The sequence below is a fragment of the Herpailurus yagouaroundi genome, unplaced genomic scaffold (genome assembly GCF_014898765.1).
Source record: "Herpailurus yagouaroundi ecotype Mexico unplaced genomic scaffold, PumYag 163, whole genome shotgun sequence".
Taxonomy (NCBI): domain Eukaryota; kingdom Metazoa; phylum Chordata; class Mammalia; order Carnivora; family Felidae; genus Herpailurus; species Herpailurus yagouaroundi.
Window position 1 is genome coordinate 28,890,832 of NW_024412404.1, and position 27,385 is coordinate 28,918,216.

Genomic DNA, 27,385 nt, shown 5'->3' on the forward strand with positions numbered 1-27,385 from the left:
AGGAGAAGCCGGCCTGGGCTGGCCCCACAGTGCAAGTGCCTGCAACTGGGAATTCTCCGAGGTCTAGGAGGTCCCGGGGCTGCATTCGGAGACACCGCGGAGGCCTGAACGCCGGGTGGTGGGTGGGTCACTAGGCCCTTGGTGTCCAGGAACCAGTCATGCATTTCAGCATCACAACTCGGTGCTGCCCAGGCCTACAGCCCGTCTCTATAGTGGCGATCACCTCCCGAAGACACATACTCCCTCAGGCTGGCATCCCCTTGATGGCTAAGGCTGTGGAAGTTTCCTGCCAGGTAGTTTCTGGCTCCGGGGAGATCAAGTCAGGTCCTCATACCTTTTTTAGGTTAGGAACATGAAAATCCCCAACTGTGGGGCGTTAACTTCTTACCACCGGGGCCCGTTGAGAATACCTCTTCCCCTTTTTGGGTCTCTCACTTTTCCCTGTGGCCTGTCCCATCACACACAAACACAGGGCACAGGTTTGGGGCTTCCCAGCCCTGCTCCCCACACAACTGCTCCTACAGAGGGGACTGTCTTGGGGAATCCCAAGAGTCAAGACCAAAGTCTAAGAGTAGCAGTTCTCAAACTTGGCCTTCATCGCAATCCCCTGGAGGGCTTGTTAAAACACAGCTGGGAAGATAAAGAGTTTCTGAGTCAGGAGGCCTGGGGGAAGGAGGGTGATAAGACTTTGCATTTCTAGCCAGTTCCCAGGTGACTTTGAGGCTGCTGAGCAGAAACCACCTGTTGAGAGCTGCTGGGTCTTACGTCAATCACTGAATGGCCCAGGGCTAAGAAGCAGGGTGCAGCCAGAAGACCCCATCGCATGCCTCCAGCACAAGGACTGATGTGGGTCCAACTCCTCGCTTAGCATAGATTAAACTGTCCAGCACACTGGAGCTCGGGACTCATCTCAGCTTGCCCTGGGCCTGCACTTGCCGGTTAGTCACCCAGCATCTGTGCGCAGGTGCTACACCGTGCCTGGCCGGGGGACACGAAGCCGGGCGGCAAGAAAAGAAACAGCAAAAGCAGAGATAGCAGGGCGGTGGCATCAGAGCCCTTCCAGCAGCAGTACAGAGCAGGGTAAGTGGCCGATAAGACGCGTATCAGAGAGGCTGCTCTGCAGAAAGAAAAGCGGGAGCGAAGGAACAGTGCAGAGGGGCTGGGAGACAAGCTGTCAGGGTTGGCCCCAGGCCCTGTGCAGGGCGGCGGGTCCAGGGGAGGTGGCGTGCGAGGTTGGCGCAATTCCAGGTCACACTACTGGCAGGCCAGTGCTGCCTGGACCAGGAGCCAGCTGCTTCCCTCCCCTCCAGGCTCCGGAGCTGTGTGACAGTAGCCTGGCCTGGGCTGCATTTCACTTACGGACGTGTTTTGTTTAGCCCGCTTGGTGTTTCGAGGTTTGGGAAATTGCACATGAAATTCCAGATGTCTAACTCCTCTGGCTCCCTGGAGCCCATCTTCCTGCACAGCAGCAATGGGTTCGGTCCGCAGGGCGACAGCGTCTGCAGATAGCACGTGCTCTCTCAAGTCCCCCACTCCCCACGCCTGCCCTGTCTCTCCCGTTCTGACCTGCCCAGCCACGTGAGCACCTTTTGGGGAGCTCTCCTCCATTTCAAGCCTTCTCTGATGTCTATTCTGATTGGCAACCACAGAGACTGCTCCCACTTCTTGACTGCCCTGTGAACTTGGGCAAACCCGAGCCCTGTGCTGAGGTCCTTATTTGTGCTGTGGGCTGGGCACAGAAGGGACTGGCTGTGCGGTCTTAAAGATTTTAGTCTCCAGGGTCCTGGCAGTTCACGTAGGCAAAAATCTCAGGTGGAAGGAGAAGAACTGCAGGTGATTATTTCCGTCTGCTCTGAACTCTTGCTGGGGGAGGGAGAGGGAGGGGACGCTCTGACCCTCAGCACCCCTTACGGGACGTCCGGGAGAGAGAGCTGGTAACCTGGTCTCTAACTCAGAAGATGGGCGGCCTCATACTTCATTATCCTAACTGGGACACTTCTCAGAGTGAAGGGAAAGGTCTTAATAATGACCCTGGAATAGCAGGTATAAACCAGGACTGTCTTCAACAATCCAAGATAAACGGTGACCTATGAATAAAGAAGAGAAACTGGCCTTACCTCTCGGTGTCTCAGCTGAAAGCTTCTGCCCTCGTGGTAGCAGTTGTAAGTTTTTAGCAAGCTTAAGAGCTCCGACCTAAAAAGGTAAACACACATATAATCTTGGGGCGTGGCAGGGCTTTGGGACGTGATGATACAGGTCTCGCCAGCCACACATAATCAGTTTAGAGACTAGACTCTGCCATCAGACACATGCCTTTTAGTCTTTTAGAGGTTTCCACATGACAGACCTTGTGTAAGGTGTCGGGCTGGGAAGAGAAGGAAGTGAGCTCACAGACGGCCCATAGAATTGTGCAAATGGTGTTTGCATGCTTTCACTATCACAGATAAGAGTTCCCGAAAATCTCCTTGTACTTTACTTCTGAGTCATTTCCTCAATAAATCCCCTGGGATTGGATTATTGGCATTTTAAAGACTCCTGCTTCCCCCTCGCCCCCCCTCCCTCCCACCAATATTACTTCCTGTGAGTGCCTGGTGTGGCTGCTCTGGGGGCATCATGAGGGGTGTCTACCTCTTCCTCATCCTGGCTTTCTGGAGGTCTGACCAAGAGGTGAAGGTGACAGCTGTGAGATAAGATCCCGAAGGTCTGAGGGAGGCCACTCTGCCCAAACGCCTTCTCCCCAGAATAAAGGGAAGCCTTAGCGGATAGAAGCCGGTCCCTGCGCCCAAGCTGGGCTCTGCCAGGGAGTGCAGTCCAACAGATAAGAAATGCAAGGCACGCGTGTGCTTTTAACCCTTCTAGCGGTCACATCACGAAGGAAAACAAAACAGGTGAAATTAATTTTCATAATGCATTTTATTTTATGACACAATATATCTAAAATATTTTCATGTCCACATGTAATCAATATGAACATGATGAATGAGACCTTGTTCATTATTTTATTTTGTAATAAGTGTTTGCCACCTGTATTTGGTATTAATATAAGAACGTTTTACATAAACGTTATTAACGAGATCTTGTTCATTATTGTATTTCGTAATATGTCCTTGCCACCTGTCTTTTATATTAACTGTACTTCTCGGCCCATAAGTCACGTGCTTGGCGGCCACACGTGGAAGTCACTCCCCTGCTGGCCGGGGCCGCTTTAGAACCTCTCTGGGCAGTGCCTTCACTGACACTGGAGCACTCCAGGGAATGGATAAGCAAAACCCGCCGTTGGTGCTCTGGTGTGCTGCCTGATGTGGGGATGACGGTAACTGATGACGGAGGTGATTCACTTGTGGTTCAGTTAATGTTATGGCGTTAACATTGCAAGAGTCGATGCTGCATGTTCACTGTGCTTGTAGGTGTATCAATACTGAACATAAACTTATTAGGATTATACACATGAAATTAATCATGTTGTTATGGCTATTGTTATGACTTTCCCCAAAACTATATTGTTTTGAGAGAGAGAGAAAGAGAAACAGAGATAGAGAACGAGCAAGCAGGGGAGAGAGGCAGAGAGAGAGAGAGAGAATGAGAGAATCCTAAGCAGGCTCCACCATCCCGAGACCCTGGGATCATGACCTGAGTTGAAATCAAGAGTTAGCTGCTCAACCGACCGAGCCACCCAGGCGTACCTAATGTTATTCTCATTATAAAATTTAAACCGGGAATGTGAGAGTATGGGCAGCACTGTGAATGGGATGCTGTCTGTTTTCTCAGGTGTCTAACTGGAGGACCCAGGAAACAGCTCAGCGAAAGCTAGGAGGCTGGCTTTTCTTCAAGGAGGCAAATAGGAGCTGCCCAAATCTAGAAAATATTTCGACCCAGCACGCAAAAAGCAAGAGAAAATGAAAACTTAACGTTAGTTCAGAAATACATTTGAATAAATACTCCAAGCATTTTTTTTATGGTAAGACGGAGTAAATAAAATTGAAAATAAGCCAAGCTAAAAAATCATCATGTCAATAAAATATGCTTTTTTCAAGAACAACTCTAAACCTATTTTGAGGTTTTTTTTTTTTTTTCCCCAAACTGTTTGACACAATAAGAGTATTAGTATTGCTCTAGCTTTTGAATAAATTAAATGCCATCTGTGCAGAGTCACAGCGGACATGGCCATGCTTTCCTGCTTTTGCGGGCCTGAGGGGGCAGGGGTCAAACCCTCAACCCAAAGAGATCCTTGATCTCCAGGGCGCCAGGCTTCAAAAAGAAGTGCCCCCATCACTGTCCCTGGGGCAGGCACATCGTCCTATCTATGAAAATTGCCCAGAATCCCTCTACCCAAAGGCTGCCCATGGCAGGGAGTGACCACTAGACCCCCTCCCTGTACACAAAGGCTTACTTCAGGATGGACTTGCTGTCACTGATGGGAACATGAGAACTGGGTGGACAATCTTCCTTCATGTTCTCCTCTTGTCTGTAGCATCAGGGAGGCTACCTGCAGGGAAGAGGAGGAAGAGCATACAGACAGGTGAGCCGGAGAAGGAAGTGCTGGCCAGTGCAGTGCCCAGAGTCCTGTTGTGCAGGCCTTGTGGCTCCAGCCTCACCTCCCCCCTCCCACCCCGGGGCACAGGGTGGTCATAGCTCTGAAGGATCAGGCTCAGAGGACTTAATGGGGTCCCACACCCCACACGGGGCAGCCACGTTTCCCTCGGCGGGAGACAAGGTCAGAACTGCTGAGCTAGCTGGCACCCAGTACCAGCCCAACAGCCGCCCTCCCCGAACCTCTCCATAATCCCTAGGGATCTGGATCCGTCTCCTAAATGTTTCAGACCACAGGCTCTCTTGCCTCAGCTGGGACACCCTAAAAGATGGCTACTGCCTCCATCACTCCTCCAGCCCCCCAAAGCACCCTGGGCCTTTCTCCTTCATTCCCACTGAGCCCAGGCTGGTGGCCCTTTGGAACCAGCACACCTGGGCCAGCTCTCCTGGCGATGGGTTAGTCAGTACTGTGGTCACTACATGCTGGAGACCGTGTTGAGCATTTTCTATGAATTATCGTTTTTACTCCTTACAACAACGGTATAAGGTAAGTACTATCCTCGTACCATTTTATGGGCAAGAAAACAGGAACAGAAGTTAAGAACTTTGCCCAAGATTCCCAGTGAATCGGTGGCAAAGTCATTGTTTGAACATAAGCATTTAGATCCTAGATCCTGGTCACTAAAACCATCTCGCACAGTGACTTAGACCCTCCAGACTTCCTTTTCTTATCGATGCAATGGGGTAATCTCTATAAAGATTATAAGATTGCTAGTTGATTCACACATGAAACCGTGTATTCACAACCCAGAAGGCTTCACGGAGTTTCTTAAACCCTCCTGGGGAAATCCACTAGTGTTTTTTTTCTATCTTGTTGGCATCTTCTGCGCAGCTTTCTACTTCTTTCCCTCTCCAACTTACCCTGGCTGAGAGCTTTCTTATTGAGGCCCCCTGTGTGTCAGGCAGTGAGCCACAGTACCTCTCTCTCTCCCTATCCTAGTCATGGCCCTGTCTCTACCTCTCCTCTCAAGATGCAGCTAGGACTCTGAGGGGTTAAGTCACACTGGGAAGTGGCACAGACAGGGCGCACAGCCTGTCCTTCATATCACAGAGTGGCTCCTTCCCCAAACCCCAACATCTGTTCACACAAACCTGGCTCAGTCGGGTCTTCCCCACCTCTGTGTGTGTGCAAATGTTCCTGGGGGTTCGGGGTCAGGTTCAACTGCTGCTGTGTCAATGCCCTCAAAGTGGACAGGGTGCTCCGTCCCCTTGGGCCCTGACTCCCTAGCTGAACACACTCTCCTCCGACTTGTTTGATATCACCCACAAACAACACAGCCTTGCTTTCTGTGTTGGTGTGTCAGGCCTGAATGAGCATTCGATTCTGGAAGCAGGGGAACCAGGGAGAAGGGGAATGAATTGAGGGAGGTGGGCTTCTCAGTGACCTCAGAATCATCCTAAAAATACCTCCCTTCTCCCTGGGTCTAGAGAGAAGCAAAACAGGGTCTAGACAGAGGTCAGACCCTACCTCCATAGGGCACAGGGCAGGGCGCTATGGGGTTCTGGAGCGGGGGGCCTCACTGCTGGGCAATAGGATTTCAAAATCGGGTTTCGGTTCCTCAGCACCTCAGTCTCCAGTGGAAAAAACTGCTCTGCAAGGCTCCCTCTCTGAGGAGTTCCTCAAACGTTTCCATGCAGAGCTGGCTTCAGCCCAAGAAAAAAGTATCTGAGTTTCTCACTCAACACTGTTTCTGTGGGTCCCCGGCACAACTGTGTCTTGCTTTACACAGGCTCATTACTGGAAGGGAAGAGCTGGATTTACCCAGAAGTAACAGCAGGCGGTTTTCCCTCTGGCCTCCTCTGTAGCCAGCTTCTCTCCCACCCCTTCTCACTTCCTGCTCTCAGCTCGCCTACTCTGCTCTCTGCTTTGTTCTCCTTTTGGGTCTTGATGGAGCTCTTCTCTGTCCAGAAAACAGCCCACTGCTTGCCCTGTATTCTGCAAGCTAGCTCTGCCAGGAAACCCTTGCCAGAGTGGTCCCCTCCTCTAGTATCAGGAAAGCCTCCTCTCTAGTCCAGCACCTACCTGCTCTGGGCTCCTGGATGTTCTGGGCCCGCAGGGCCTGACCCATTGAGTGGGTGGCTGACAGGACGATGGGGGAGTACAAGTAGGGGAGGTGGGAGGGGAGGCTGAAGCCACAGACCTCCGCACCACGGATGATACTTTTCTGGCTCACCTCTTGTTTCCAGCCCTGAGCCCGAGCCCGACACACAGCAAGAGGCCCATAGATGTCTACTAAATTATTGGATGGATTTGAGAAGCCTCATGGGGTCCTCCAAAGTCAGCTTTCCCAGAGTTGTGCATCCCCAACTGGAATAAAACACGTAAAAGTCTCCAGGGGCTAGGAACGTGACTCAGCTGAGACGCTGGTCAGTGGAGTCCATGGGGAACAGGGAGACACGTTCCTTCTCTGGAGGGGCAGCTCTTCCGGCGTTTCATGAGAAGCCAGAAATCTGCATCTGTAAGGGCTATATTTCACTGTTTGGAGTTGGACACTGTGGCGGAGACATTGCCCCTGGGATGACCTGTGATCACTCACATTCCTTCACCACGCCCCCCCCCCCAGTGGCCATGTGACTAACATGCCACACGCCACACATAAGAGGTGTTGTGTGTGTCACTCTCAGACTAGTGCACTCAAGCCAGCCTGTGACCCCGTTCTTTGCCATGGTGATCCAGAAAGCCACATGTCCCGATTGGTGCAGCTTCCAGATGGTCAGCCTGGGTCCCGGAGCGCCTCTGCGGACTAGAGCTCTCTGCCAACCCACGGCGGATATGGACTGGGAAAGGGATTTAAATAAATCTAAGCTGCTGGTGTCTCAGGGATCTGTTACTGCAGCATAATCTACACTATCCTAAGGCCGTAAATTATTCAATTAAAACTATATAGTTAAGAATAAAATGTAGCTAGACAAAACATACTTGCAATACAGATGCCTTTAGCGGGGCTCTGGCGTGTGACTTCTGATTCATGACAGGACCCAGTTTACAATACTTTGATTCTCCTACAGCATGTGGGGACTATGCTGATTTTGCTCTATTTAGGAGGAATACTTATAAGTGAAATCTCTGTAAGTCAAGCAGTGATCAGTTACAGCTCGGGGCCAGGGGCTGCTAAAGACCCTCATGGCTCTAGCTTCCTGCCTTTTCCTCTCTGAGCCTTCATTTTCCCATCTGTACAATGGGGATATTGATCTCCAGCAGGTTAGACATTTTCTTAACTGTAGAAGACTTTTTTTTTAATTTTACTTTTTTTTATGATAATGTCAAGTTTAATCTGCCAAATATACAAGTGGGGCTTGTGGAGCATGTTCTCCCTGGGTGCCGCACAGGAAACAGAGGTGTCTTGAAATGATCAACGGGCAAGGTTAAGAATGGGCCCTGGCTCTGGCCAGAAGGGTGGGAATGGGGTCGGGAAGGGCAGAGAGGACTGGCTGGGGAGGAGCCGTGACCCTCAGGGACCCAGGGCCACAGGCTCCTGGACAACAGCCCCTCTGAGTGAGCCCCCAGGCAACACAGACCAGGGCTGCTTGTTGCAAACTCGTCAGCAGCCGCCCCTCCGCACAACCAGCCCCTACTGTGTAATCTACGGGACAAACGGAAGCTCTTCGTACCCTACCTCCCAGGCTTCCCCAACAAGAGTTCTGAATTCTTAAAACGGCAAAAACATTCAAATGGTTACGTAGGAAATGCTGTCCTGCACCCCACCATGCCCCGCCCCGTGATTTTTTTTTTTTACATTTTATTTATTTTTGATAGAGAGCACAAATGGGGGAGGGGCAAAGAGAGACGGAAATACAGAATCTGAAGCAGGCTCCAGGCTCCGAGCTGTCAGCACAGAGCCCCACGCGGGGCTCGAATCCACAAACCGCGAGATCATGACCTGAGATGAAGTCGGACGCTTAACTAACTGAGCCACCCAGGCGCCCCTCCGCCAAACGCTTTCTAGGCCAAGATGAAATGGAAGCCTGGTTCCACTGAACTTTGTTCACATGGAATATTTATGCAAATCAGATTAAAAGGGGCTGCTTGGGTTGACAGTGAGGTGGGTGGCCGGGACCCCCCATCCAGGGCTTTGCCTAGGGCTCTGTATAATATTATTTGCAAAGCACGGTACAAAGTAACACATGAAACCTTCCAAGCGCTGGCTTTCAGGAGAACTTTGCCCTCCAGAATCTGCTTTTTAAAAGGACATGACCAACAGGCTGAGCGGCTCTAGCCGGAGTCAGGTGGCATCAGCGGGGGGATGGGGTCAGGAGGAAAGTGGAGAAGGGTCCTGGATTATAGGTGGTCAAGTGAAGAAGGAAGGGGGAAGGCAGCCCATAAAGTAAATACCTTAGCTCGGCAGGAATGGAGAATGGGGTTGTACACTGTCCCAGGGGAGGGCAGGAAATGAGTGAGCAAGGTTGGAGGTAGGCAATAAAAGGCCCACTTCAACAAAGGGGGGTCTCTTCCAACTTGCTGGGCTGGGTCTGAACCTTATGTGGCGGGGACCTTGCCCCCTAGAAAAACAGTATCTTCTTTGAGAGAATGACGGACTTCTGATATGCATCATCTGTCTGATTCTCACATGTCCACCCTTCCACCCGGAGGAGACAATGTCTCCACCTCCCTGAGTTCCAGACCTGAGCTTGCGGTCACTCATAAGATCTCCACTCCAAATCTGAACACTGTGCCTTCGTGCGTTCTTTACCAGACTGAATGTTGAGATGATTTTCATTCATTTTGATAAGCCCAGTGTCTTGTAGAGCTCTAAAGTGAGGTGTACATGCACCTTAGAGGTGCCCTAGAGATAAGTGCCGAATGAGAGAGTTGCAAGGGAGGGAGAGAGAGAAGAGAGCAACAGGAAGAAAGCAAACAGAGATCCCCCTCTGTTTGCAACATGTTCCTGAAACTGCCCCTTTTTAAATATTCACTCTCTTCGTGCACTGGACACGGCCTTAGCGAATCTCTTAGTGGAGTGCTTTTCAACCTTTAATAAAAAGCACAATCTCATATTTACAGGCAGAAGTCCAACGCACAAATGGATTATAGCAAAGCTACTTTGTGGGGTGCCTAGGTGGCTCAGTCGGTTAAGCATCCAACTTGGGCTCAGCTCATGATCTCGTGGTTCATGAGTACACGCCCTGCATCAGGCTCTCTGCTGTGAGCACAGAGCCTGCTTTGGATCCTCTGTCCCCCTTTCTCTCTCTGCCCCTCTCCTGTTCTCACTCTCAACAATAAATACACATTTAAAAATTTTAAAAATAAAAATCTTAAAAAAAAAAAAAAAAAAAAAAAGCAAGGTTACTTTGGTTGAAGCTGGAGCGGGGGAGAGGACGGGCTGGGGCTGGCCTGCCACCCTGGCGCAGTCCCAAAACCAGAGTGACAGATGCAGCTGGGCAGGCCAACCCTCTGGCCCTGGGATCCAGCCCTCTTTGTCCTGGCCTCCACCCCTCCCCCAGGGCCCCAGGGCACACAGCTCTGGTCTCCAGGTTTTCTTCCCCAGGCCAGACTAGGCTCTGTTCCCAACCAGAGACTCATACAGCAGCCAGGGCTCCTTGTCCCCCAGAGAAGGGCCCCCGGGGCGACCTGCCAGCCATGGTTACCTACCTGTCCCCAGTGAACAAGCAGTGAACTGTTTTCGCTTTCCACTTCAGTGGCTGCTCCGTCAGCCATGCAGAGGGGCTGCTGAGGACAGCAGGCACCACAGCCCTTGCTATTGTCTCTGGCCTTTGGTTTGGGACAAAGGACACTGAAGCCTTTACAAGTGCTAGGCTTGGCCCATCTCTCCCTTGTTTGTGGTCACGGAGCCGGTTATCACAGAAGAAGGCAGCTTTGTGGCCCTTTGGGTCACCATGACAGCCCGATTCCTACTGGCCAGGGCCAAAGGGGAAAGAAAGGCTGAGCGAGTGGGGTTTCCAAGAAGCCAACTGAGTACATTTGAAAGCCTTTTCTTTCACGACTCCGCGCTGCCTACTTTTCCCTCTTACAATGCCCTCTCTTTTCCTGAAATGATGGCAAAAATAGATGGTCATTGTCCTCACTGGGCAAAATGGTCAATGCGTCACTATCCAAATTAAAATGCTCCGGGGATGCCTGTGAGATCTGGGGGCTTGGTAACCTCTGTTCTAACGCTTCCTCAAGTTATGATTATTCTCTTATTTAAGGCATGATTACGATCCAATGTGTAAATAAAGCGACGCGGGAAGCAAAAGAAAGGAGGACAGAGGTGTGGGGCCCAGGATGCTCCTGCCAGAAGGAGGCAGGCTCCGAGAGAGAGGGCAGGTGCAGGGACACTGCCTCGCATTCCCGGGAAGCCGATGAACTCCGCTCAGTAGCCCACGACCAGCCAGGGGCAGCAGGGGGCACTGGAAAGAAGGGGCCTTAAAGGGCCCCCCTCCCAACCCCCCGGCACCTGTCAGCCAGCAAATGGCGGAGCTTGGCCACGGAGGAAGCTGCAGTGCCTGCTGGTACCAGCTGCCTCCGAGAGGACGTCTGGTCGCACACGGGCTGCCCCTCAGCGACACATTTTTGCTGAGAAAGCCGGTTGTTGGGATGCAGACAGCAGACAGCGACTCAGCAGCTGCTGCCCCCCGCCCCTCCACACTGTTGTCCTTACCCTCCCCTCCATATCCATGGCTGTCCACCCCCCTCCCTCTGCCGCCATCTGCCCGCTGGCTCAGCCACAGCCCTACCTTGCCTCAGCACGGTAGCTGGGAAGGAGGTCCCAGGAGGACACTGTGCGCACTCCAGATGGTGGTGATGGTGGCTGAGGGAGGGCAGGAGAGGTGGCCGCAGAGACAGCAGCCACTCCACTCACTGCCTTCTCCTGGGCTGACTCACGGACCCCAACTCGCCTTTACTGCATCCTCCCGCCTCCTGGGCTCCCACCAACAGGTCTCCCTGAGCCCATTCTGGCACCCGGGTCTCCCTGACACCATTGCCCTTCCTCTGAAGAGCCTGGCCCTCTGTCCACACGTAGGCTGGCCTTCCTTACGGCTTCTCACCCGAGCGCACAGGCAGTGCTCACCCAGCCCCCTGTGGCAGGATTTTGGGCTTCTCCTCTTGCTCTCGAGGCACGGCAGCTCGAGGCAAGAAAGCCATTTCCGACCCTCCTGCTCGCTCTCTCACACACACTTGGCCATGTGGGGCCCTTCCTTGCCTATGGAAGAGGGTGTCTATGGAAGCAGGAATCCCCTCAGCCACGCTTTTTGGGCCAGACAGGTGCTCAGAATGACCAACAGCCTGAGTGTCTGGGGCCAGAGGTGCGGGGCGGGGGGGGGGGGGGTGGTGGGGGCAAGCCCTCCAAGGGTTCAGTGCCAGCTGCTGTTGGGCCACACCGGGTGCCCTCTGTGGCTTCCCCCACCCCTGCTATCTACTGCACCAGGCCTGTGTGCCAAGGGCAGTTGCTGGAGGTGGTTTCTTGTGACACATAGTGGGGCTCAGAATCTTCTGGGCCATTGAGCCCTTTGGAATCTCTTGAAATAACACACACTCCCCAGAAAAATGCACATGTGTGCATGAGTGTGTAAGTGTGTGCACCAAATTTGCATACTACCGCAGGGACCTTGGGAAGTCCCTATTCGTGTGCCCCTAGATTCCCAGAGCCCAGGTTAAGAACTCTGCTGAAACGTGTCACAGCAAGAGGGAGGAGGCAAAGGGGCATCCCAGAGAGAAGTCTGGGCATGGGTTTCGCTGCAGCGTCCATGTGGCATGTGACGTCACCACGTTGTGCCAGCCCTTGGGCCTCAGTTTAACCAGGATTGTACCGGCAGCTGATCTAGAGCATCTTCAGGGCTCTTCCCAGCTCTGCAGCTATGGGGCTGCATGGCCTCCCTGCTCCCATCCCCCAAAGTCAGGCAGGGCAAGGGGAAGGGGTTCCAAATCTCTCCCTCAGCAGTGCCTCCTGGGGAAGGAGGTCAGACAGCCAGAAAAGAAAACTGAGCAAACTATAAGTTCCCCTTTCACTAGAGCAGAAGCTCTGGGAAGTGTAGCTGTTTTCTATTTGGTTTTAATTTACTTGAAAACAATTCCAAAACACTTCCTTCACTGTACTCTGTGACCAGATAAAAACCCAACCTTTATAAGGATCCAGGTTTCAAGCTCTGCTCTGTGATTCTTCAGCTGTGTGACCTGAGGCCAAGTCCCGTTCCCTCTCTCAGCCTCAGGTCCCTCATTAGTTGAATCACTGACTGCTATAAGATGGGCCTCACAGCAGGCTCACCCATAATAAACTGAAGCTCTCATGATAGGGCATAACGGGGTGTGCTCTGGAGATGGGGACAAGGGACTCAAAGAGGGTGTCAGTCCTTCCCTGGAGTGGCTGTGAGCAAGGACATATGGCTGAGTTTGCTCTCAAAACCAGGGCCCAGGTCCCCAGAGGCCCAGTCCAGAGTGCCTTCCGGTAGACCTCCTGGTCAGGATCTCCCCGTGAGGCTTCGCACTTACAAGATCTGAACTGAGACATGCTGAGTTCTGTTCATGTCCTTTGTTCTCTGTCATTGTCCAGGTGACCTTGACCCAGGGGGACCCTGGACCTTCACTCTGTTCTCGACCTCCAGGCCACCCACCGGAGTCTCAGGGTGGAAATATGGCCTCCCTTCCCACTTTCACAGGGGCTGTTTAATCAGTAGCGTCAACCTCATTTTCGCTGTCAAGTCGAACCACCAGCACTACCCACACAGAGAATGATGACAAGAACTGCTGAAAATACACTTCACCACCGACAGAGAGCTGAACCACACCCCGTTACAACTTCCAGCCAGAAATGTTTCGACTTAAGTTTAATGCGGTTCATCTTCTCTGCTCACCCTTCCCCTTCTCCCCCCCCCCCCCTTCTCTCCTCTCCCTCAGTCTCTCCTTCCTCCCTTTCACACCTCTCACCCTGGTGGTAGCAGCTCAGGGAGTATACTGGAGAGCAGGAGGCAAGCAGACCTGCATTAACCTGTCAGTTCTACCAATTCACTGCGGGTATCTTTTTTTTAAATCATGGCTACTGGCAACAAATCTTGACTGTACCCTGAGCAGTTAAACTATAGAGAAGCTAGGAAGGGTTTCTTCTGCCAGTGCAAGTGTGAGGCTTTGGAGTCTAACCTGCCTGGGTTCAAATTCCAGAATCCTAGTCCCACTTGCTGGGACTTTATTTAATTTGCTTATGAAGTGAGTTTACTAAAGCTTTCCTTACAGTGTTTTAAGAAAGCACTGACCAGCACTAACCCTGCACTGATCCTGGTGTGGGAGGAGGCTCTCCCTCCCACAGGGCTGTGCCCCATTGTAAAAACACTGAAGCATCTCTTGGGGATTAGAAGTGCCTGATTGAGTGTCAGGAGCTGGGGCGGCGAGGGGTGGGGGGTGGGGGTTGGAATAGGATGGTGGGCAGGGTGAGCTCTGAAGTCAGCTGCTGAAATGAATGAGACCTGGCCCAACAAAGTCTGAGTTCAAATCCTGTCTCAACCACTGACTCATCTGGGTGAAACTGGACAGTTCCATAACTCTCCATGCCTCAGTTTTCTCATCTGAAAATGGGGACAATGAAAGTATCAGGGCTGTGAGAAGTAGGTGCCGTATTGTGCTAATGACCTTTGCGCAGGTCTGGGAACAAGGCAAATCGTCTGTAAATGGCGTGGTGAGGCAAGCCCCTCCTTCTGCTATTATCTCGGCGCCGGTTTTCCATCTGTGAAATCCGAGAGTTGTGCCAGAGCCTCTTGGAGCCTCTCCCCACAACTAAGATCAATGCTTCTAGGATAGTGCCTAAGATGAGAGGCAAACTGGGCAAAGGTGTAGCCTGCGGCCGCTCTCACCCATCGTGCTCAGGTTTGAGCCCCTGAGGTGCCTTCCCTCTGGAGAAGGTGCCTGGCGCAGTGCCCACTCTCAGCAATGGCCGGGGCTGCGCCAGGCTGGCAGGGGGAGGGAACTCTGCACGCGGCAGCCAAGGGGCACCGGTGCCCAGGCTCCAGAGCCCATGGCTGGGGGCGGTCTTGGGCTCGGGGACGGGGGTGACGGTGCCCCGTGGATGCCCCCAAACTCTCCTGCCTCTGCATCACTCACCGTCCGCTCATCGCGCCGTCCAGAAGCCGCTGCCCGCGCTGTGCCCTCGCCGGCACTCGAGCTGTGTAGGCAGCGCTTACTGCCCCAGTTCCCTGGGGCTTAGCGCGTAGGGCCCGCCCCTCGCCCGGCGCCGGCCAATGGCCCGCTCCATGTGTCCCTCTGCGCCCCGCCCCTCCCCGCCTCTCCCCGCCTCTCCCCGCCTCTCCCCGCCTCTCGCCTCGCGCAGGCCAATGGCGCCGCCGCGTCCGTCCCGCCCCGCCCCGGGCACACAGGGGAGGGTGGGCTTCGGGCGGTGCCCGAGACGCAGCGAAGAAGGTTCGGGGACTCAGGCCGGAGAGGTGGCCCCGCGTCACGACGAGGGCGCCCTGAGACGCTTGGAGGAAGCAGTCCCGACTCTGCTGGGAGGGTCCGGTGCGTGGGCGGAGTCTGGGACCCTTGGGTGATCAGGACCCTTGGGTTTCCAACAAAGGCCACTTCGTGGGTACCAAAATTTCTAGTGTGCACTGGGGAGGATGTTATCAGTTAAAGCCAGGCCGTTGTCATCTTTTTTGCTCAAGGGGCACCTGTGTGTGGTCCTACTGTTTGGTGTGGCCTCTTAGAACTCATTCTGAGTTTAAGAAATGCGATCCGATGGTAAAGAGGAGGTAAACTTCTCGGGGCCCCTGGGTGGCTCAGCCAATTAATCGTCCACTCTTGATTTCCGCTCAGGTCCTGTTCTCATGGCTCCTGTGATGGAGGCCTGCGTTGGGCTCTGTGCTGACGGTGGGGAGCGTGCTTGGGATTCTCTGTCTTTTTTTTTTTTTTTGCCACTCCCCTGCTGGTGTGTGCCTGTGTGCTCTGTCTCTCTCTCTGTCTCTGTCTCTCTCAAAATAAAAATAAACTTAAAAAAAAAAAAAAAAGGAGATAAACTTCTCTCCCAATCACCGCCTACCGGATGGGGATTTGCTTGCACAGAGGCAGAGGGGACAAAGGCACACAGGCCTTTTAGAGAACTCAGAAGCTCATTGTTTCTGGGGTATGGAGGGGGTGGGGGTGGGGGTGGGGTGGGGAAGAGGCTGATGGAAACATTTGCAGTTTCTGTTTTATATCACCATCCCTAGTCCTGACCTCCAGACCTCTTCTCTTGAACTCTCAACACGAATCATTTTAGTGTCATTCAATCTGTGGTTCCTAACTTTGTAGAAACAGATGTCCATTTTAGAACCTGATACGTACCTTCTAGAAAAATGCGGGTATATTCAGCCTGGGATTTGAATTTATGGGCCCTTTGGACCCCTCTTGAGAGGGGCTGTGTTAATTATTGCTGCTGGATTTGGGGTCAAGAGATCGGCTCAGCTGTCTATTTCCTGCACGAGCTTGCCGTGTTGCAACTGCTCAGGGCCTCAATTTCCCCACTTGCAAAAATGAGGGGGCTAAAGATGACGAGAAATACTTCACCTTTGCCCTTGCATGAGTTCATGGAGAATGGCCCATCCTCTGCCAGCTTAGGGCCTGTGGTCAGGGACTTCCACTCCTGCATAGCCAAAAGTCCTGGTCATCAGAGCTAAGGCCAGTAACTAGTGCTTCTGCAAAATTTTCAAAAACAGTGAGCAACAAGTGTCCATCAACTGAGGAATGGATTAAGAAGATGTGGCACACACACACACACACACACACCACCACGCAATGGAATACTACTTGATGATGAAAAAGAATAAAATCTTGCTATTTGCAATATCGTGGATGGAACTGGAGGGTATTATGCTAAGTGAAATAGGTCCATCAGAGAAAGATAGATACCATAGGATTTCACTGATATGGGGGATTTGAGAGATTTAACAGATGCACATAGGGTAAGGGAAGGAAAAATATAATACAAATCGAGAGGGAAGCAAACCATAAGAGACTCTTACATACAGAGAACAAACTGAGGGCTGATGGGGGTGGGGTGGGGACGTAGGGGGATGAGCTGAATGGGTGATGAGCATTAAGGAGGGCACTTGGGATGAGCACTGGGTGTCATACGTAACAGATGAATCATTGGGTTCTACTACTGAAACCAAGACCACACAGTATGATAGCTAACTTGGAAAACAATTATGTAACAAAACAGACAAAAACAGTGGGCAAAATTCAACATAGCCCTTAACCTGTGAGTATTCATCCTGTGCCCAATAGGATAAGTAAGCACAGCACCAGGGTAACATGCAATTTCCCTGGGACTTTCCAGCCCTTGAGAATGAATCATTCTCTCTTATCTGGTCGGTTCTGTGTCCAGGGCCAGGACCGGTCTGGAGAGATGATTGCATTTGAGGAAGCAACCTGATGTGTCTTGCATTCCCACCGTGTGTCAGGCACTGTGCTAGTGCTATACATCGGGGACCCCACACAATCCCCTCGACACCCCCTGGGGAATAGGTGTTTCCACCTGGATTTTACATGGAAGACAAGTGTCCGTCATCAGGGTCCTCAGTTCCTTCAGAAGGATGATCACCTTCTCCTTTCACTCAGTATTCAATGAAACTGTATTTGGTCTCCAGCTCACTTATGGTGGGTGTTGTGGCTATTGTTAGTTGCCAATCCATTATCCATTCTCTTCTTTGGAGAAAAGAGAGGAAGGAAGTAAAGGAATGGAAAAGGAAGAAAGTTGAGAGAGAGAAGGAGAGCCAGGAACTTTTTGGAGCAGAGCTGTGCCAGTCCCTAGCGACGGATTGTGACCACTGCATTTTTCATAAGGCACTTGGCACCATCCCCACGGTGGGTGATGAAATTAAGTGAGTAGATGATGTGACTCATATTTAAAACATTGGAAGAGAAAATATCAGTTTACAGCACACAACGTAAATGTAAGTTGCCCCTTAGGAAACTTTTGTTTGCAGTATTTCAGTTACGTGCATTAGGCTATGATATGACATATTTCCCACTGTGGGTTATGGTCAAAAAAGTTTGAAAGTGACTAAGTCAATCTTGACGGTCCTTTCCATGGCTTTCCCAACTTCCTTTGAAGCTAGAAGGGCCATATGACCTACTTCTGGGCAAAGAGACAGGGAAAAGCATTCCGGGGGTGGGGTGAAGTCAACTTTTGCTTTCCTAGTAGAAGGAACCGATACCTCTTTCACCTGCCTTTCTATCTCAGATGTGGATAGAATGTGCTATTTCTGGAGCACTGACAGCTATTTTGAGAACATGATGAAACACATCCATAGGCTAAGACTAGTGGACCATAAAGATAAAAAGAGTCTGGGCCTTATTAACATCATGGGGCTTCTGCACCTTGCCTGCACTGCCCACTCTAGACCTGTCACGGAGAACAATAAACCTATTTGTTTAAACTGGAGACTCCCAAGTGTTTTCTGTAAAAGGACAGATATTAAATATTTTGGGCTTTGTGGGCTAAATAGCTTGTGTTGCAACTACTTAACTCTGCTTGGTTGTGGTTCAAATAAGACTATTTACAAAAACAGGTGGCAGGTCATGTGACCCTAGGCTGTTGTTTTCTACCTCTTTTCTTAGATGATCTTGCCCCCTTTATTGCCTCTCTGACCTCATCTCCTACTTCCCCTCCTTCTCTCTGCTCTGGTCATACTCTTTTTCCTGCATAGGTCTACTCCCACCGCAGGGCCTTTGCACTTGCTGTTTCCTCAGCCTGGAAGGCTCTACCTCCACAGGTCCACAGGGTTTGTTCCTTCGCCTCCTTCAGGTCTTTACTCACAAATCACCTTCCCTTTGAGGTCTTTCCTGGTCCCCTAACCACAATGCTCCTCACTGGCTCACATGTACTACTCTCTGGCAAGCTGTATGTTTCATTTCTTTACCATGAGCTCCTTGAGGGAGGAAGACTGATTCTGTTTTCTAAGATACTGACTCTAGAATGTGGTAGTGTTTAATCAATATCTGGCATATGATTTTTTTCCCCTTTTCTGCCAGATTCAGATTAGAAAACAGATTCAAGGAAGCTCAATTGCCCATCCAAGGGGACATGGTGAGTAAAGTGAATAAAGAATCTGGGTCTGGGACACTGTGTTTGTGCCACCAAGGAGTGGGGGTAAAGCCACATCTACTCTGTTGGAAGATTGGGCCTCAGGGATGCTGAGGCCACACAGAAGTTTCTGCTAGTCTTCTTACCCTAGCACATGGCCCCAGGAAAGGGGACCTTTGAAAGTCCATTAGGGACCAGGGCATTATCCTGTTCACCTGGGGCAGTTTCACGTTTTTTTATTTGTTTTATTTTATTTTATTTTATTTTATTTTTTTTAGTTTCACGTTTTATAGTGTTCCTGCATCAGAAAGTCTTTGGAGAAGTCATTATTTTGTGAACAGTACAAACTAACTTGTAAGATCCGTAAAAAGCCACATGGAAACAAACACAAATGGATCCACCATTTTTAGTCAAGAAAGAGCCACAAAGAACGAATTTGTGTTTGATTTTCGAGGGGGTAAGTGTACAGGAGCCCGAGTCTGATAAAACACATGTGACTTATTGCATCAGCTAAGGCAAGGAAGAGTGAGGAATTGCCTTCTTCCCTCTGGTGCTTTGAGAGGCAAGTTGTGAAAACGCCTGGGCATAATCACATGTTGTCGAGATGCAATTTAGATTTCTCTGAGTCTTGAAATATAGGTTTATGTAATTGGACATAAATGCTATTAATAATGAGGATCACTTTCAAGGCCATTCCCTTAAAACAGTAAAGGCGAGTTTGCATTAAAATTGCTAGTTAACTAACTAAGGCCTTTTAGGGATGACTTCGTAGGACTTTTTCCCCCTAAGATTCAGAACAAGTGATTTTTAAAGGCACTTTTTCAAAGTCTTCACGATTTCGAATGTATATTCTTTAGGAAACAATTGGATGATTGCACTTGTTTGAGATCTGTAAGATCCAGTTTAAACCAAGCAACTTTTCTTTGCCTTTAATGGGCTCCATTTTATTAAACCCACCAGCAGGAAGAGGCCACTTACAGAATGCTCCTTGCACCACTTGGTGTGATGGAATCCTTGAGCAGGGAGGTCATCCGTTGCATGATCTTAACACATAGAAGGATTTGCCATCAGTTTTCAGATGATTTCTCAATCTGCATACCATCTACCCTTCCTTCCTACGTGAAATGGTTTTCATTAACTCCATTTGTTAGCATACCAATAACAACTTCAGGTTAATATATGGAACTCTTTAACCCATGCTAGAGGCAGACTGAAAATGAGAATTTATTCTCCAAATGGACATAACTTTGCATAATGGGTGCCACATAATTGCCTTCTTACACAGACACATACATACATATACATGTACACACACATGCATTCAATTTATATACTACTTATTGTTTGTCCCTTATGGTTATGCTTTGAAGAAACTTTGTATCCGATGTTGCAGAACTAATAAGTGCTTAGGCACAGGGTTTCCTGGGATGGAGAGAGCTTACTTTAAATTTTTAAAAAGTGTTTTTATTTTTGAGAGAGAGACACAGCACAAGCCATGGAGGGGCAGAGAGAGACAGACATAGAGTCCGAAGCAGGCCTCAGGCTCTGAGCTGTCAACAAAGAGCCTGACTTGAGGCTCCAACTTGTGAACTGCGAGATCACGACTTGGGCCAAAGTCAGCCGCTCAACTGACTGTGCCACCAAGGAACCCCGAAGAGAGCTTGCTTTAAAAGGTGATAGCTAGGGGTGCCTGGGTTGCTCAGTTGGTTGGGCAGCCGACATCTGCTCAGGTCATGATCTCACGGTTTGTGAGTTTGAGCCTTGCGTTGGGCTCTGTGCTGACGCCTCGGAGCCTGGAGCGTGTTTCAGATTCTGTGTCTCCCTCTCTCTCTGTTCCTCCCCCGCTCGCACTCTATCTCTCTCTCAAAAATAAATAAAGATTAAAAAAAAAATTTAAAAAGGGGATAGCTAAAAATTGCTGCTGAAACTTCCTTTTGGGGAAAAATATCTGCTTAGCTCAAGCCCTTTCTCTACTGGGTCTTGAGAAAAAGATGTCACCGTCCCTAGGTCTGCTCCAAAGAGGGGGCACCTGGGTGGCTCTGTCCGTTAGATGTCCAACTCTTGATCTCGACTCAGGGCATGATCTCACAATTGTGAGATCCAACGCTGCATCGGGCTCTGTGCTGACAGTGTGGAGAATGCTTGGGATTCTCTCTCTCTGCCCCTCCCCTGGTTGCACACACACACGCTCTCTCTCTCAAAATGAATAAATAAATTTTTAAAAAATCTTAAAAAAAAAAAAAAGACATATGTGAAGACAAGGGTGGCATGAACATCCATAGTCAGAGAGCGTAAATAAGTCTGGTTTGTAATGAGCCAAAAGTCTTTCCCTTCACCTTCTCCTCCCTAGGTTCCTGACATTGGATATATATACATATATATGATTTTGGCTCATCCAACAGTACAGATCAGAAGATGTACTTCTTTAGAAGGCACATCTTTCGGGGCGCCTGGGTGGCTCAATCAGTTAAGCATCTGACTTCAGCTCAGATCATGATCTCACGGTTTGTGGGTTCGAGCCCTGCGCTGGGCTCTGTGCTGACAGCTCAGAGCCTGGAGCCTGGCTCAGATTCTGTCTTCCTCTGTCTCTATCCCTCCCTGACCAGTACTCTGTCTCTAAAAAATAAATAAATGTAAAAAAAAAAAAAATTTAGAAGGCACAGCTTTCCATTTCCTTAGGCTTTCCTTGTCTTCTTGAGCCTCCTGTAGATCTATGTGACCCCCCATGCACCCACACTTCATACACTTTGCCACCTTCTATTTGGGCTATGCTCCTGGGGGATCTGGGGGATGCTGACAATGTGGGGCTGCCAGAAACTCAATTATTATGAGTGGACTCCGTAATGGCCATGAGTTGCTAATATCTCAGAAATAAGATGAAAATAACTATGGCAATGCAAGATGCCTGAATAAGTTGCATTTTCAATGGAACTAGAATTTTAATAAATGACTTTATGCTGTGCAATATTTTGACTCATTTAACAAATGGCAAGACTCTTTGCTGGACATGGCATGAAACACTACAAGGGCAGGAGGATTTACAGAAGGACGGTTTCTCAAAGTATAATTTCTTAAGGATTTCCCTCTACAAAGAGTCTGGTGTTGCCTGAGAGCCGGAATTCCTATGAACAGACAGATACTGAGATTCAAGGGGGCAAGCTAATCAACGATTAGAACCTTCCCTCAAGCCAGGATGTTAAACAGCCAACGGAAGTGGAGACTTTCGACATGGAAAAGAAAGGAACCTTGAGAGAGCACAGAGCACTTGCCCAGACAAGGGCCATTTGTCCAGTTCCTGGGCTTTGTATTTCAAAGCAGATCATCCTCAGGGCACTCTGGGGAGACTCCCCGGCTGGAGACTGTGGCTCCCGCTGTGTCCTGGAGGGAAGTACAGCCCCTCTACCTCTTCTTGCAAGCGTGCAGTTTCCCAAGGAATGTAAGACATCCTCAACGGAGAAGTGGCAAGCTGGCCGGACCTGACCTGTGAACCTTGTGTTTAAAAAGATGTTTCAGCTGGGTTGACCTCACCTCTGAACCTGCCCTCAGAGACACCTCTATTTAGTTCTTGGTATGACAGGGGTCGGCTTACCCAAGGTTTCTTCCCAGTCTTTGTAACTGTGAACTCAGGATCTGTGTGTTGGAGGCAGGATTGTGCCATATAATAATAAACATCTTGACTCTTGTGTCCATTTGGGAATCATCTCTGACTTTTCGCTTTGGAAACTTCCTCTCAACAAAATAAATAAGATGTCGACCTTACAGCTGGGACAGAATTAGAATGATCAGTGCAAAATCTTTGGGGAAGGCCAGCAAGCTGGAGACTCAGATGAGAGTTGATATTGCAGTCTTGAGTCTAATATCTGCAGGCCAGCACACTGAAACCTCACCCAGGGGTTCTCTGTTACAGTCTTGAGGCAAAATTTCTTCTTCCTTGGGAAACCTCAGTCTTTTCTGAAAGGCCAACTGACTGCGTGAGGCCCATCATGTTTTCCAGGAAGGTAATCTGCTTTACTCAAAACAAAACAAACAAACAAAAAACTTCACGGCAACTTTTAGACTGGTATTTGACCATGTAACAGGGTGCCGTGGCTTAGCTAAGTGGACGCATAAAATTAACCAACACACGCTGTGAGATTGATCAACACCTTGTACCCCATCTTGTCCTTCTCAGGACAGACTCTGTGGCCTTGTATCTGTGGCAGAAGCTAGGCATTCCAAGACTCTTCAGGATTAACAGTGCCTTCTTTCCCAAGGATTTCATGTTTTAATGTACCTATATAATCCGTGGCAAGTTTTGAGGAACTTTTGCTTCTCTATCTAATGGATCTAAATTAGAAGTTGGCATTTTCGGTAAAGGGCCAGATAGTAACTATTTTCATATTTGTTGACCATACCATTCCTCCTGCCACAAATCAAGCCGTAGGCAATCTGAAATGAATGGTATGGCTGAGTCCCAATAAAACTTTATTTATAACAGCAGGCAGAGGGCGTGGTTTTGGTCCACGGGTAAAGATAGAGTTTGGGGTGATATCAGACCTTTTCTCCCCAGCAAACCTGGCAAAGGGGAGAGAAAAACCACACTCTGGGTTGAGATGATTTCAGCTGTGAGGCATAAAAAACCCAAACAAAGTGGATTTTATTATCTCATATAGTAAAATAGCCCAAGAATGGGTGGTTCCAAGGTGAAGTCAAGGTCTGAAAGACATCTTCAAGGACCAAAGTTGTTTCTACCTCTGTACTCTGTCACCTTCAGCATATTGGTTGGTTTAATTTCACCTGGTATTTGCAAATAGTTCTTACATTTCTTGGCAGACATGACTACATTCGATGGAAGAAGAAAACAGATAGGGTCCAGTGCAGCTCATTTTCGTAGCAAGGAAACCTTTCCCAGAAGGTACTGGACCATCTCTCTCAGTTCTCATTGGCCAGAATTAGGGTGTGAGTGTGCTCTACAGGACGGACCCTCTGTGCCTGGCTGGGTAAAAAAAGATGGCTGGCCAAGAGGAAGAAGATAGATTGACCATGAACATTCAGGCTTTACCAGCAAGCAAGCGATCAACAGTGCCCCTGGGAAGAAGCCCGGTGATGCCTGCTCTAATCCCAGGTCTATCACAAGAGGGGGGCTGAAGAGGAGGTGGGGGAAGTTGCTGCCTTGTGACAAGTGAGCAGGGTTTGAAGGGAGAGAAGAAGGGAAACAGTCTGGAGAGAAGCTCAGGAGAGCAGTTTCCTCTGTGAAGCGCCATGTAAGGGGTGGGTGGGTGGGAGGCTCTGGTTAACTGTGAAGGAACCCTAGCTAGAGAAACGGAGCCACCCAGGCCAGAAAAATGGGAACTGAAAATGCCTGTGGAGACGTGAAGAGTTCCAAGGGGACCTGAGGCCAGAAAGCTCCCTACTCCCTCACCCAGTTGCCAGCCGACTCCAGACTCAGAGGAGCGAGAAGCCTTGGGAAGCCAACTGTACTGGCTGGTCTCTGTCTGCTAACCTCCTTTAGAGCCTCCAGGGACTGGAGTGCACCAAGGAGGAGCAGCGAGAGATCTGGGCCCCAAGAAAGAAACTGGAGGGGTAGACCAGGTGTTTAAACCGTGTCCCTGGGTGTCAAGGTGACATTGACTTAATTATTCCTTCTTGCATGGGGTGGGGGACACTCTGCCGAGGCTGGGATTTTTGTCATGGGCTTGGAGGCAGGCCATGCAGGAGAGCTGGACATAGCACCCAGGCTCTGCTCTGGCCCATCAGCCAATGAGGGAAGTCCAAAAGGTGCCCCCACCCCTCCAGTGTGAGTAGGCCAATGCTGATCAGGTGTGGGGACAGGGTAGAGAGCCCATCTGACCCTTTCCTTTCCTTTTCCCTTTCCCTCCCTCTTTCCTTTTCTTTTTTTCAAGAATATTATTTTTTAATGGCATATGATCATGGATAATACACATGCTTCGTTCCTGACACCATGTGTACCTGACATGTGTACCTGACACCATAATTCAATTTAGACATATTGCATAGGATGTGCCAACAATCACATTAATAACCAAATAAACTCCATGACTTTGCTTGGGTGACACAGTAACTGTCACCAAGGTTTCCACCCAAGCAGGTGGCAAATCGATTCTGAATGGAAGCTGGTACCACCTGCAGGGAATCTAACTGTGGGAATAGTTCATCAAGGCAGCTGCAGAATAGACTCACTCTGTTGAGGTGAGGGCACTTTGTGCTCGGGATAGAAACCATGCCCGGGCATGTGAGCACAAGGGTGAAAAATGAGGTAAACCCAGTCACCACCAAAGTGGGGAGCTGGCCTTCTGCCGTGTTGCACCTCAGCCGGTTCTCTCCAGTCTCTGACTCTCTTGATCCCTCCCTGTCCCTTGCCTCCTCACCTTCTGCAAAGCACTGAAGCCTGGCACACACTCAGGTCTCAATTCTGTCAGTTGTTACTGTCATTGTTGGTGATACTGCTCTTTGCCTTACGCTCTTTCTGCTGCACAGAAGTCTCCTTTGTCACGGATGGAAAATGCATCTGCAGTCTTCGGACTCTGATGGCCTTGGCCACGCTTCCCTTGTCCCAGGATGGACAATTATGTGCCTGATAATATTCTAGTCCTACTTCTGAAGCTCAACACAAATCTACCTTCATAGATTTCCTTTTGAATTCATGTCTCACGGCATATTGTTTGCAATTTCATTGTAGCGTTTATATCTGCCTCTTGTCAGCCATGCTCACGGTCCATCCTATGAGATCAGACAGCATGCCTGACTCACCCCTTCAGCCCGGCACTTTGCATGGTTCACCAGTAGGTGCTTAATGAATGTTTGTTGTGTTAAATTGACTTTGATCACTAGTAACCTATGTCCTAAGTTTATATTGGTGCTGTTGGTTTCCAAGAAAGGAACCTGTTACACTCTGGAAAGAGGAACCCAAGACCTGAGGCCTAGGAATATCTCAGCGAGTTTCCTGGGAACTGGAAAATGAAATGACAGTGAGCTATCATGCCCTCATCCCGATCAGAGCCCTGCACGGCCTCAGACAGAAGCGGCTGTTTAGGGACAAATGAATCACCACAATCATTGCCCATCCACTTTACTTGTGACCTTCTCTTTAAAGGGAAATTTGATTTGAGACTCACAAAGGCTTTCAGTATCAATTAGGTGGTAACCAGTCCATTGCAGGGGCTCTTGCAGCTGCCCCAGTATATTCCCAGTATACTTCTCTGGTTCTAATGCTCCCCTCTGTCCCAGATCATTGTCCTAAGAGATTATGCAAATTTCCCAGAAACTCACGCTGCACAAAACATCGCACAGCCTATCTTTAGACTCGGAATTGGATTTCCCTTGGGCCTGCTCTGAAGTCTGGGCAAATGCTCCCGGTTAATGCATACAGCTGTGCACCTCTCCCTTATGCAGATGGCAGGACTTTTTGGAGATGACCTAATTCCCTCAGGCCCCAAATCTCAGCAGAGCCCCATGGGAATATACTCTTGGTCTCCTGGAAGCTTCTTTTTTTTTTTTTTTTCCAACGTTTTTTATTTTATTTTTGGGACAGAGAGAGGCAGAGCATGAACGGGGGAGGGGCAGAGAGAGAGGGAGACACAGAATCGGAAACAGGCTCCAGGCTCCGAGCCACCAGCCCAGAGCCCGACGCGGGGCTCGAACTCACAGACCGCGAGATCGTGACCTGGCTGAAGTCGGACGCTTAACCGACTGCGCCCCTCCTGGAAGCTTCTTTTTATGAAGCTGTTTTCACCCTGGTCATAATGTGAAACCGGAAGTATCATGTTTCACTTAAATGACACTTGGCTTCTTTAAATTCCTTCTCTTCTGCACAAAGGTCTTGACTTATCTGTCCTTCCTTCTTCTCAGAACAATGATAAGATAGCCAGCCCGGCAGATCCCATGGAAGCAGCCCCTTTCCAGCCAAAGGGGACAGTCCCTCTGTGTCTTCCAAGAGCCTTCTATTTCCTTCAGTCTCCAGGTGGTCAAACAGCCGACTCTTCACCAGCAGGCCAGCAGCTGTCTCGACGCTGGCTGAGCCCAGAGCTTCGAGGGGGAAGATGCGGGCTCGATGACTGAGCAGTTTACGGAGAAGGCTTGACATTTTGTGCAGGCAGGGGATTTTCCCATTTCGACTTACTAATGAGTATGTTTCCTCTGAGAGATCAGTAAAGAGTGAGACTGCGTAGAATCCAAGGAAAAGGGGCTCAAGTTTGTTCCTAGGATAAACATACCACTGCAAGGGATGGCTCCAGACTGAGCTGAAAGGAGTAGGTGGGAAAAAAAAAAAAAAAAAGAGGGCGCCTGGGTGGCTCAGTCGGTAAAAGCTTCTGACTTCAGCTCAGGTCACGATCTTGTGGCTCCCGGGTTGGAGCCCTGCGTCAGACTCCGTGCTGACAGCTCAGAACCTGGAGCCTGCTTTGGATTCTGTGTCTCCTTCTCTCTCTGCCCTTTTCCCACTCATGCTCTCTCTCTCTCTCTCTCTCTCTTAAAAATAAATAAACTTAAAAAAAAAAAAAAAGGATTAGGTGGGACTGACAGCCCCGCAGAGGGAGCAGAGGATACCAGAGCAGCTTTAGGCTCCCATGTTCCAGGAAAGGACTATTCAAAGGGGGCCATGATGTTTACTGAATCTCTGCCAACTACCAATCAAGTCTTGGAAGTAGGTTCTATTATTATCCCCTCTTCGCAAATGGGGAAGTGGGGGCTCAAGGGGGTTTTATGAACTCTGGCCACGTAGCTGGTGAAAAGCAGATCTAAGGCTCAAGCTCAGGTCCGACACACTTGATGGTCAATGTTTTCATCCATGCAATCAATTTCAACAAGGTCAT

At 49.8% G+C, this 27,385-nt stretch overlaps 1 protein-coding gene and 1 long non-coding RNA gene across 6 annotated transcripts in view; one reads left to right on the plus strand and one right to left on the minus strand.

Annotated features, from left to right (window-relative positions):
• Window positions 1–14,733, minus strand: part of RASSF4 (Ras association domain family member 4) — a 32,619-nt gene extending 17,886 nt beyond the window's left edge. For all 3 annotated transcript variants that reach the window (XM_040485778.1, XM_040485777.1, XM_040485776.1), the window contains exons 1-3: window positions 14,618–14,733; window positions 4,391–4,486; window positions 2,118–2,193 (exon numbers count right to left, since the gene is read on the minus strand). In XM_040485778.1, the coding sequence (XP_040341712.1) occupies window positions 2,118–2,193; window positions 4,391–4,452 (138 nt within the window). In that variant the 5' untranslated portion in view covers window positions 4,453–4,486; window positions 14,618–14,733. The remainder of the gene's footprint in view (window positions 1–2,117; window positions 2,194–4,390; window positions 4,487–14,617) is intronic.
• On the plus strand, window positions 189–3,962 carry LOC121036954 (uncharacterized). 3 transcript variants are annotated; one of them, XR_005793544.1, is made up of 3 exons: window positions 189–293; window positions 965–1,080; window positions 3,769–3,962. It is a non-coding gene; the product is annotated as an uncharacterized LOC121036954 (long non-coding RNA). The 3 variants fall into 3 exon arrangements; XR_005793545.1 differs by lacking the exon at window positions 189–293 and adding an exon at window positions 739–846; XR_005793543.1 differs by lacking the exon at window positions 189–293 and having other exon boundaries at window positions 930–1,080.
• Window positions 14,734–27,385: the final 12,652 nt, after the last annotated feature.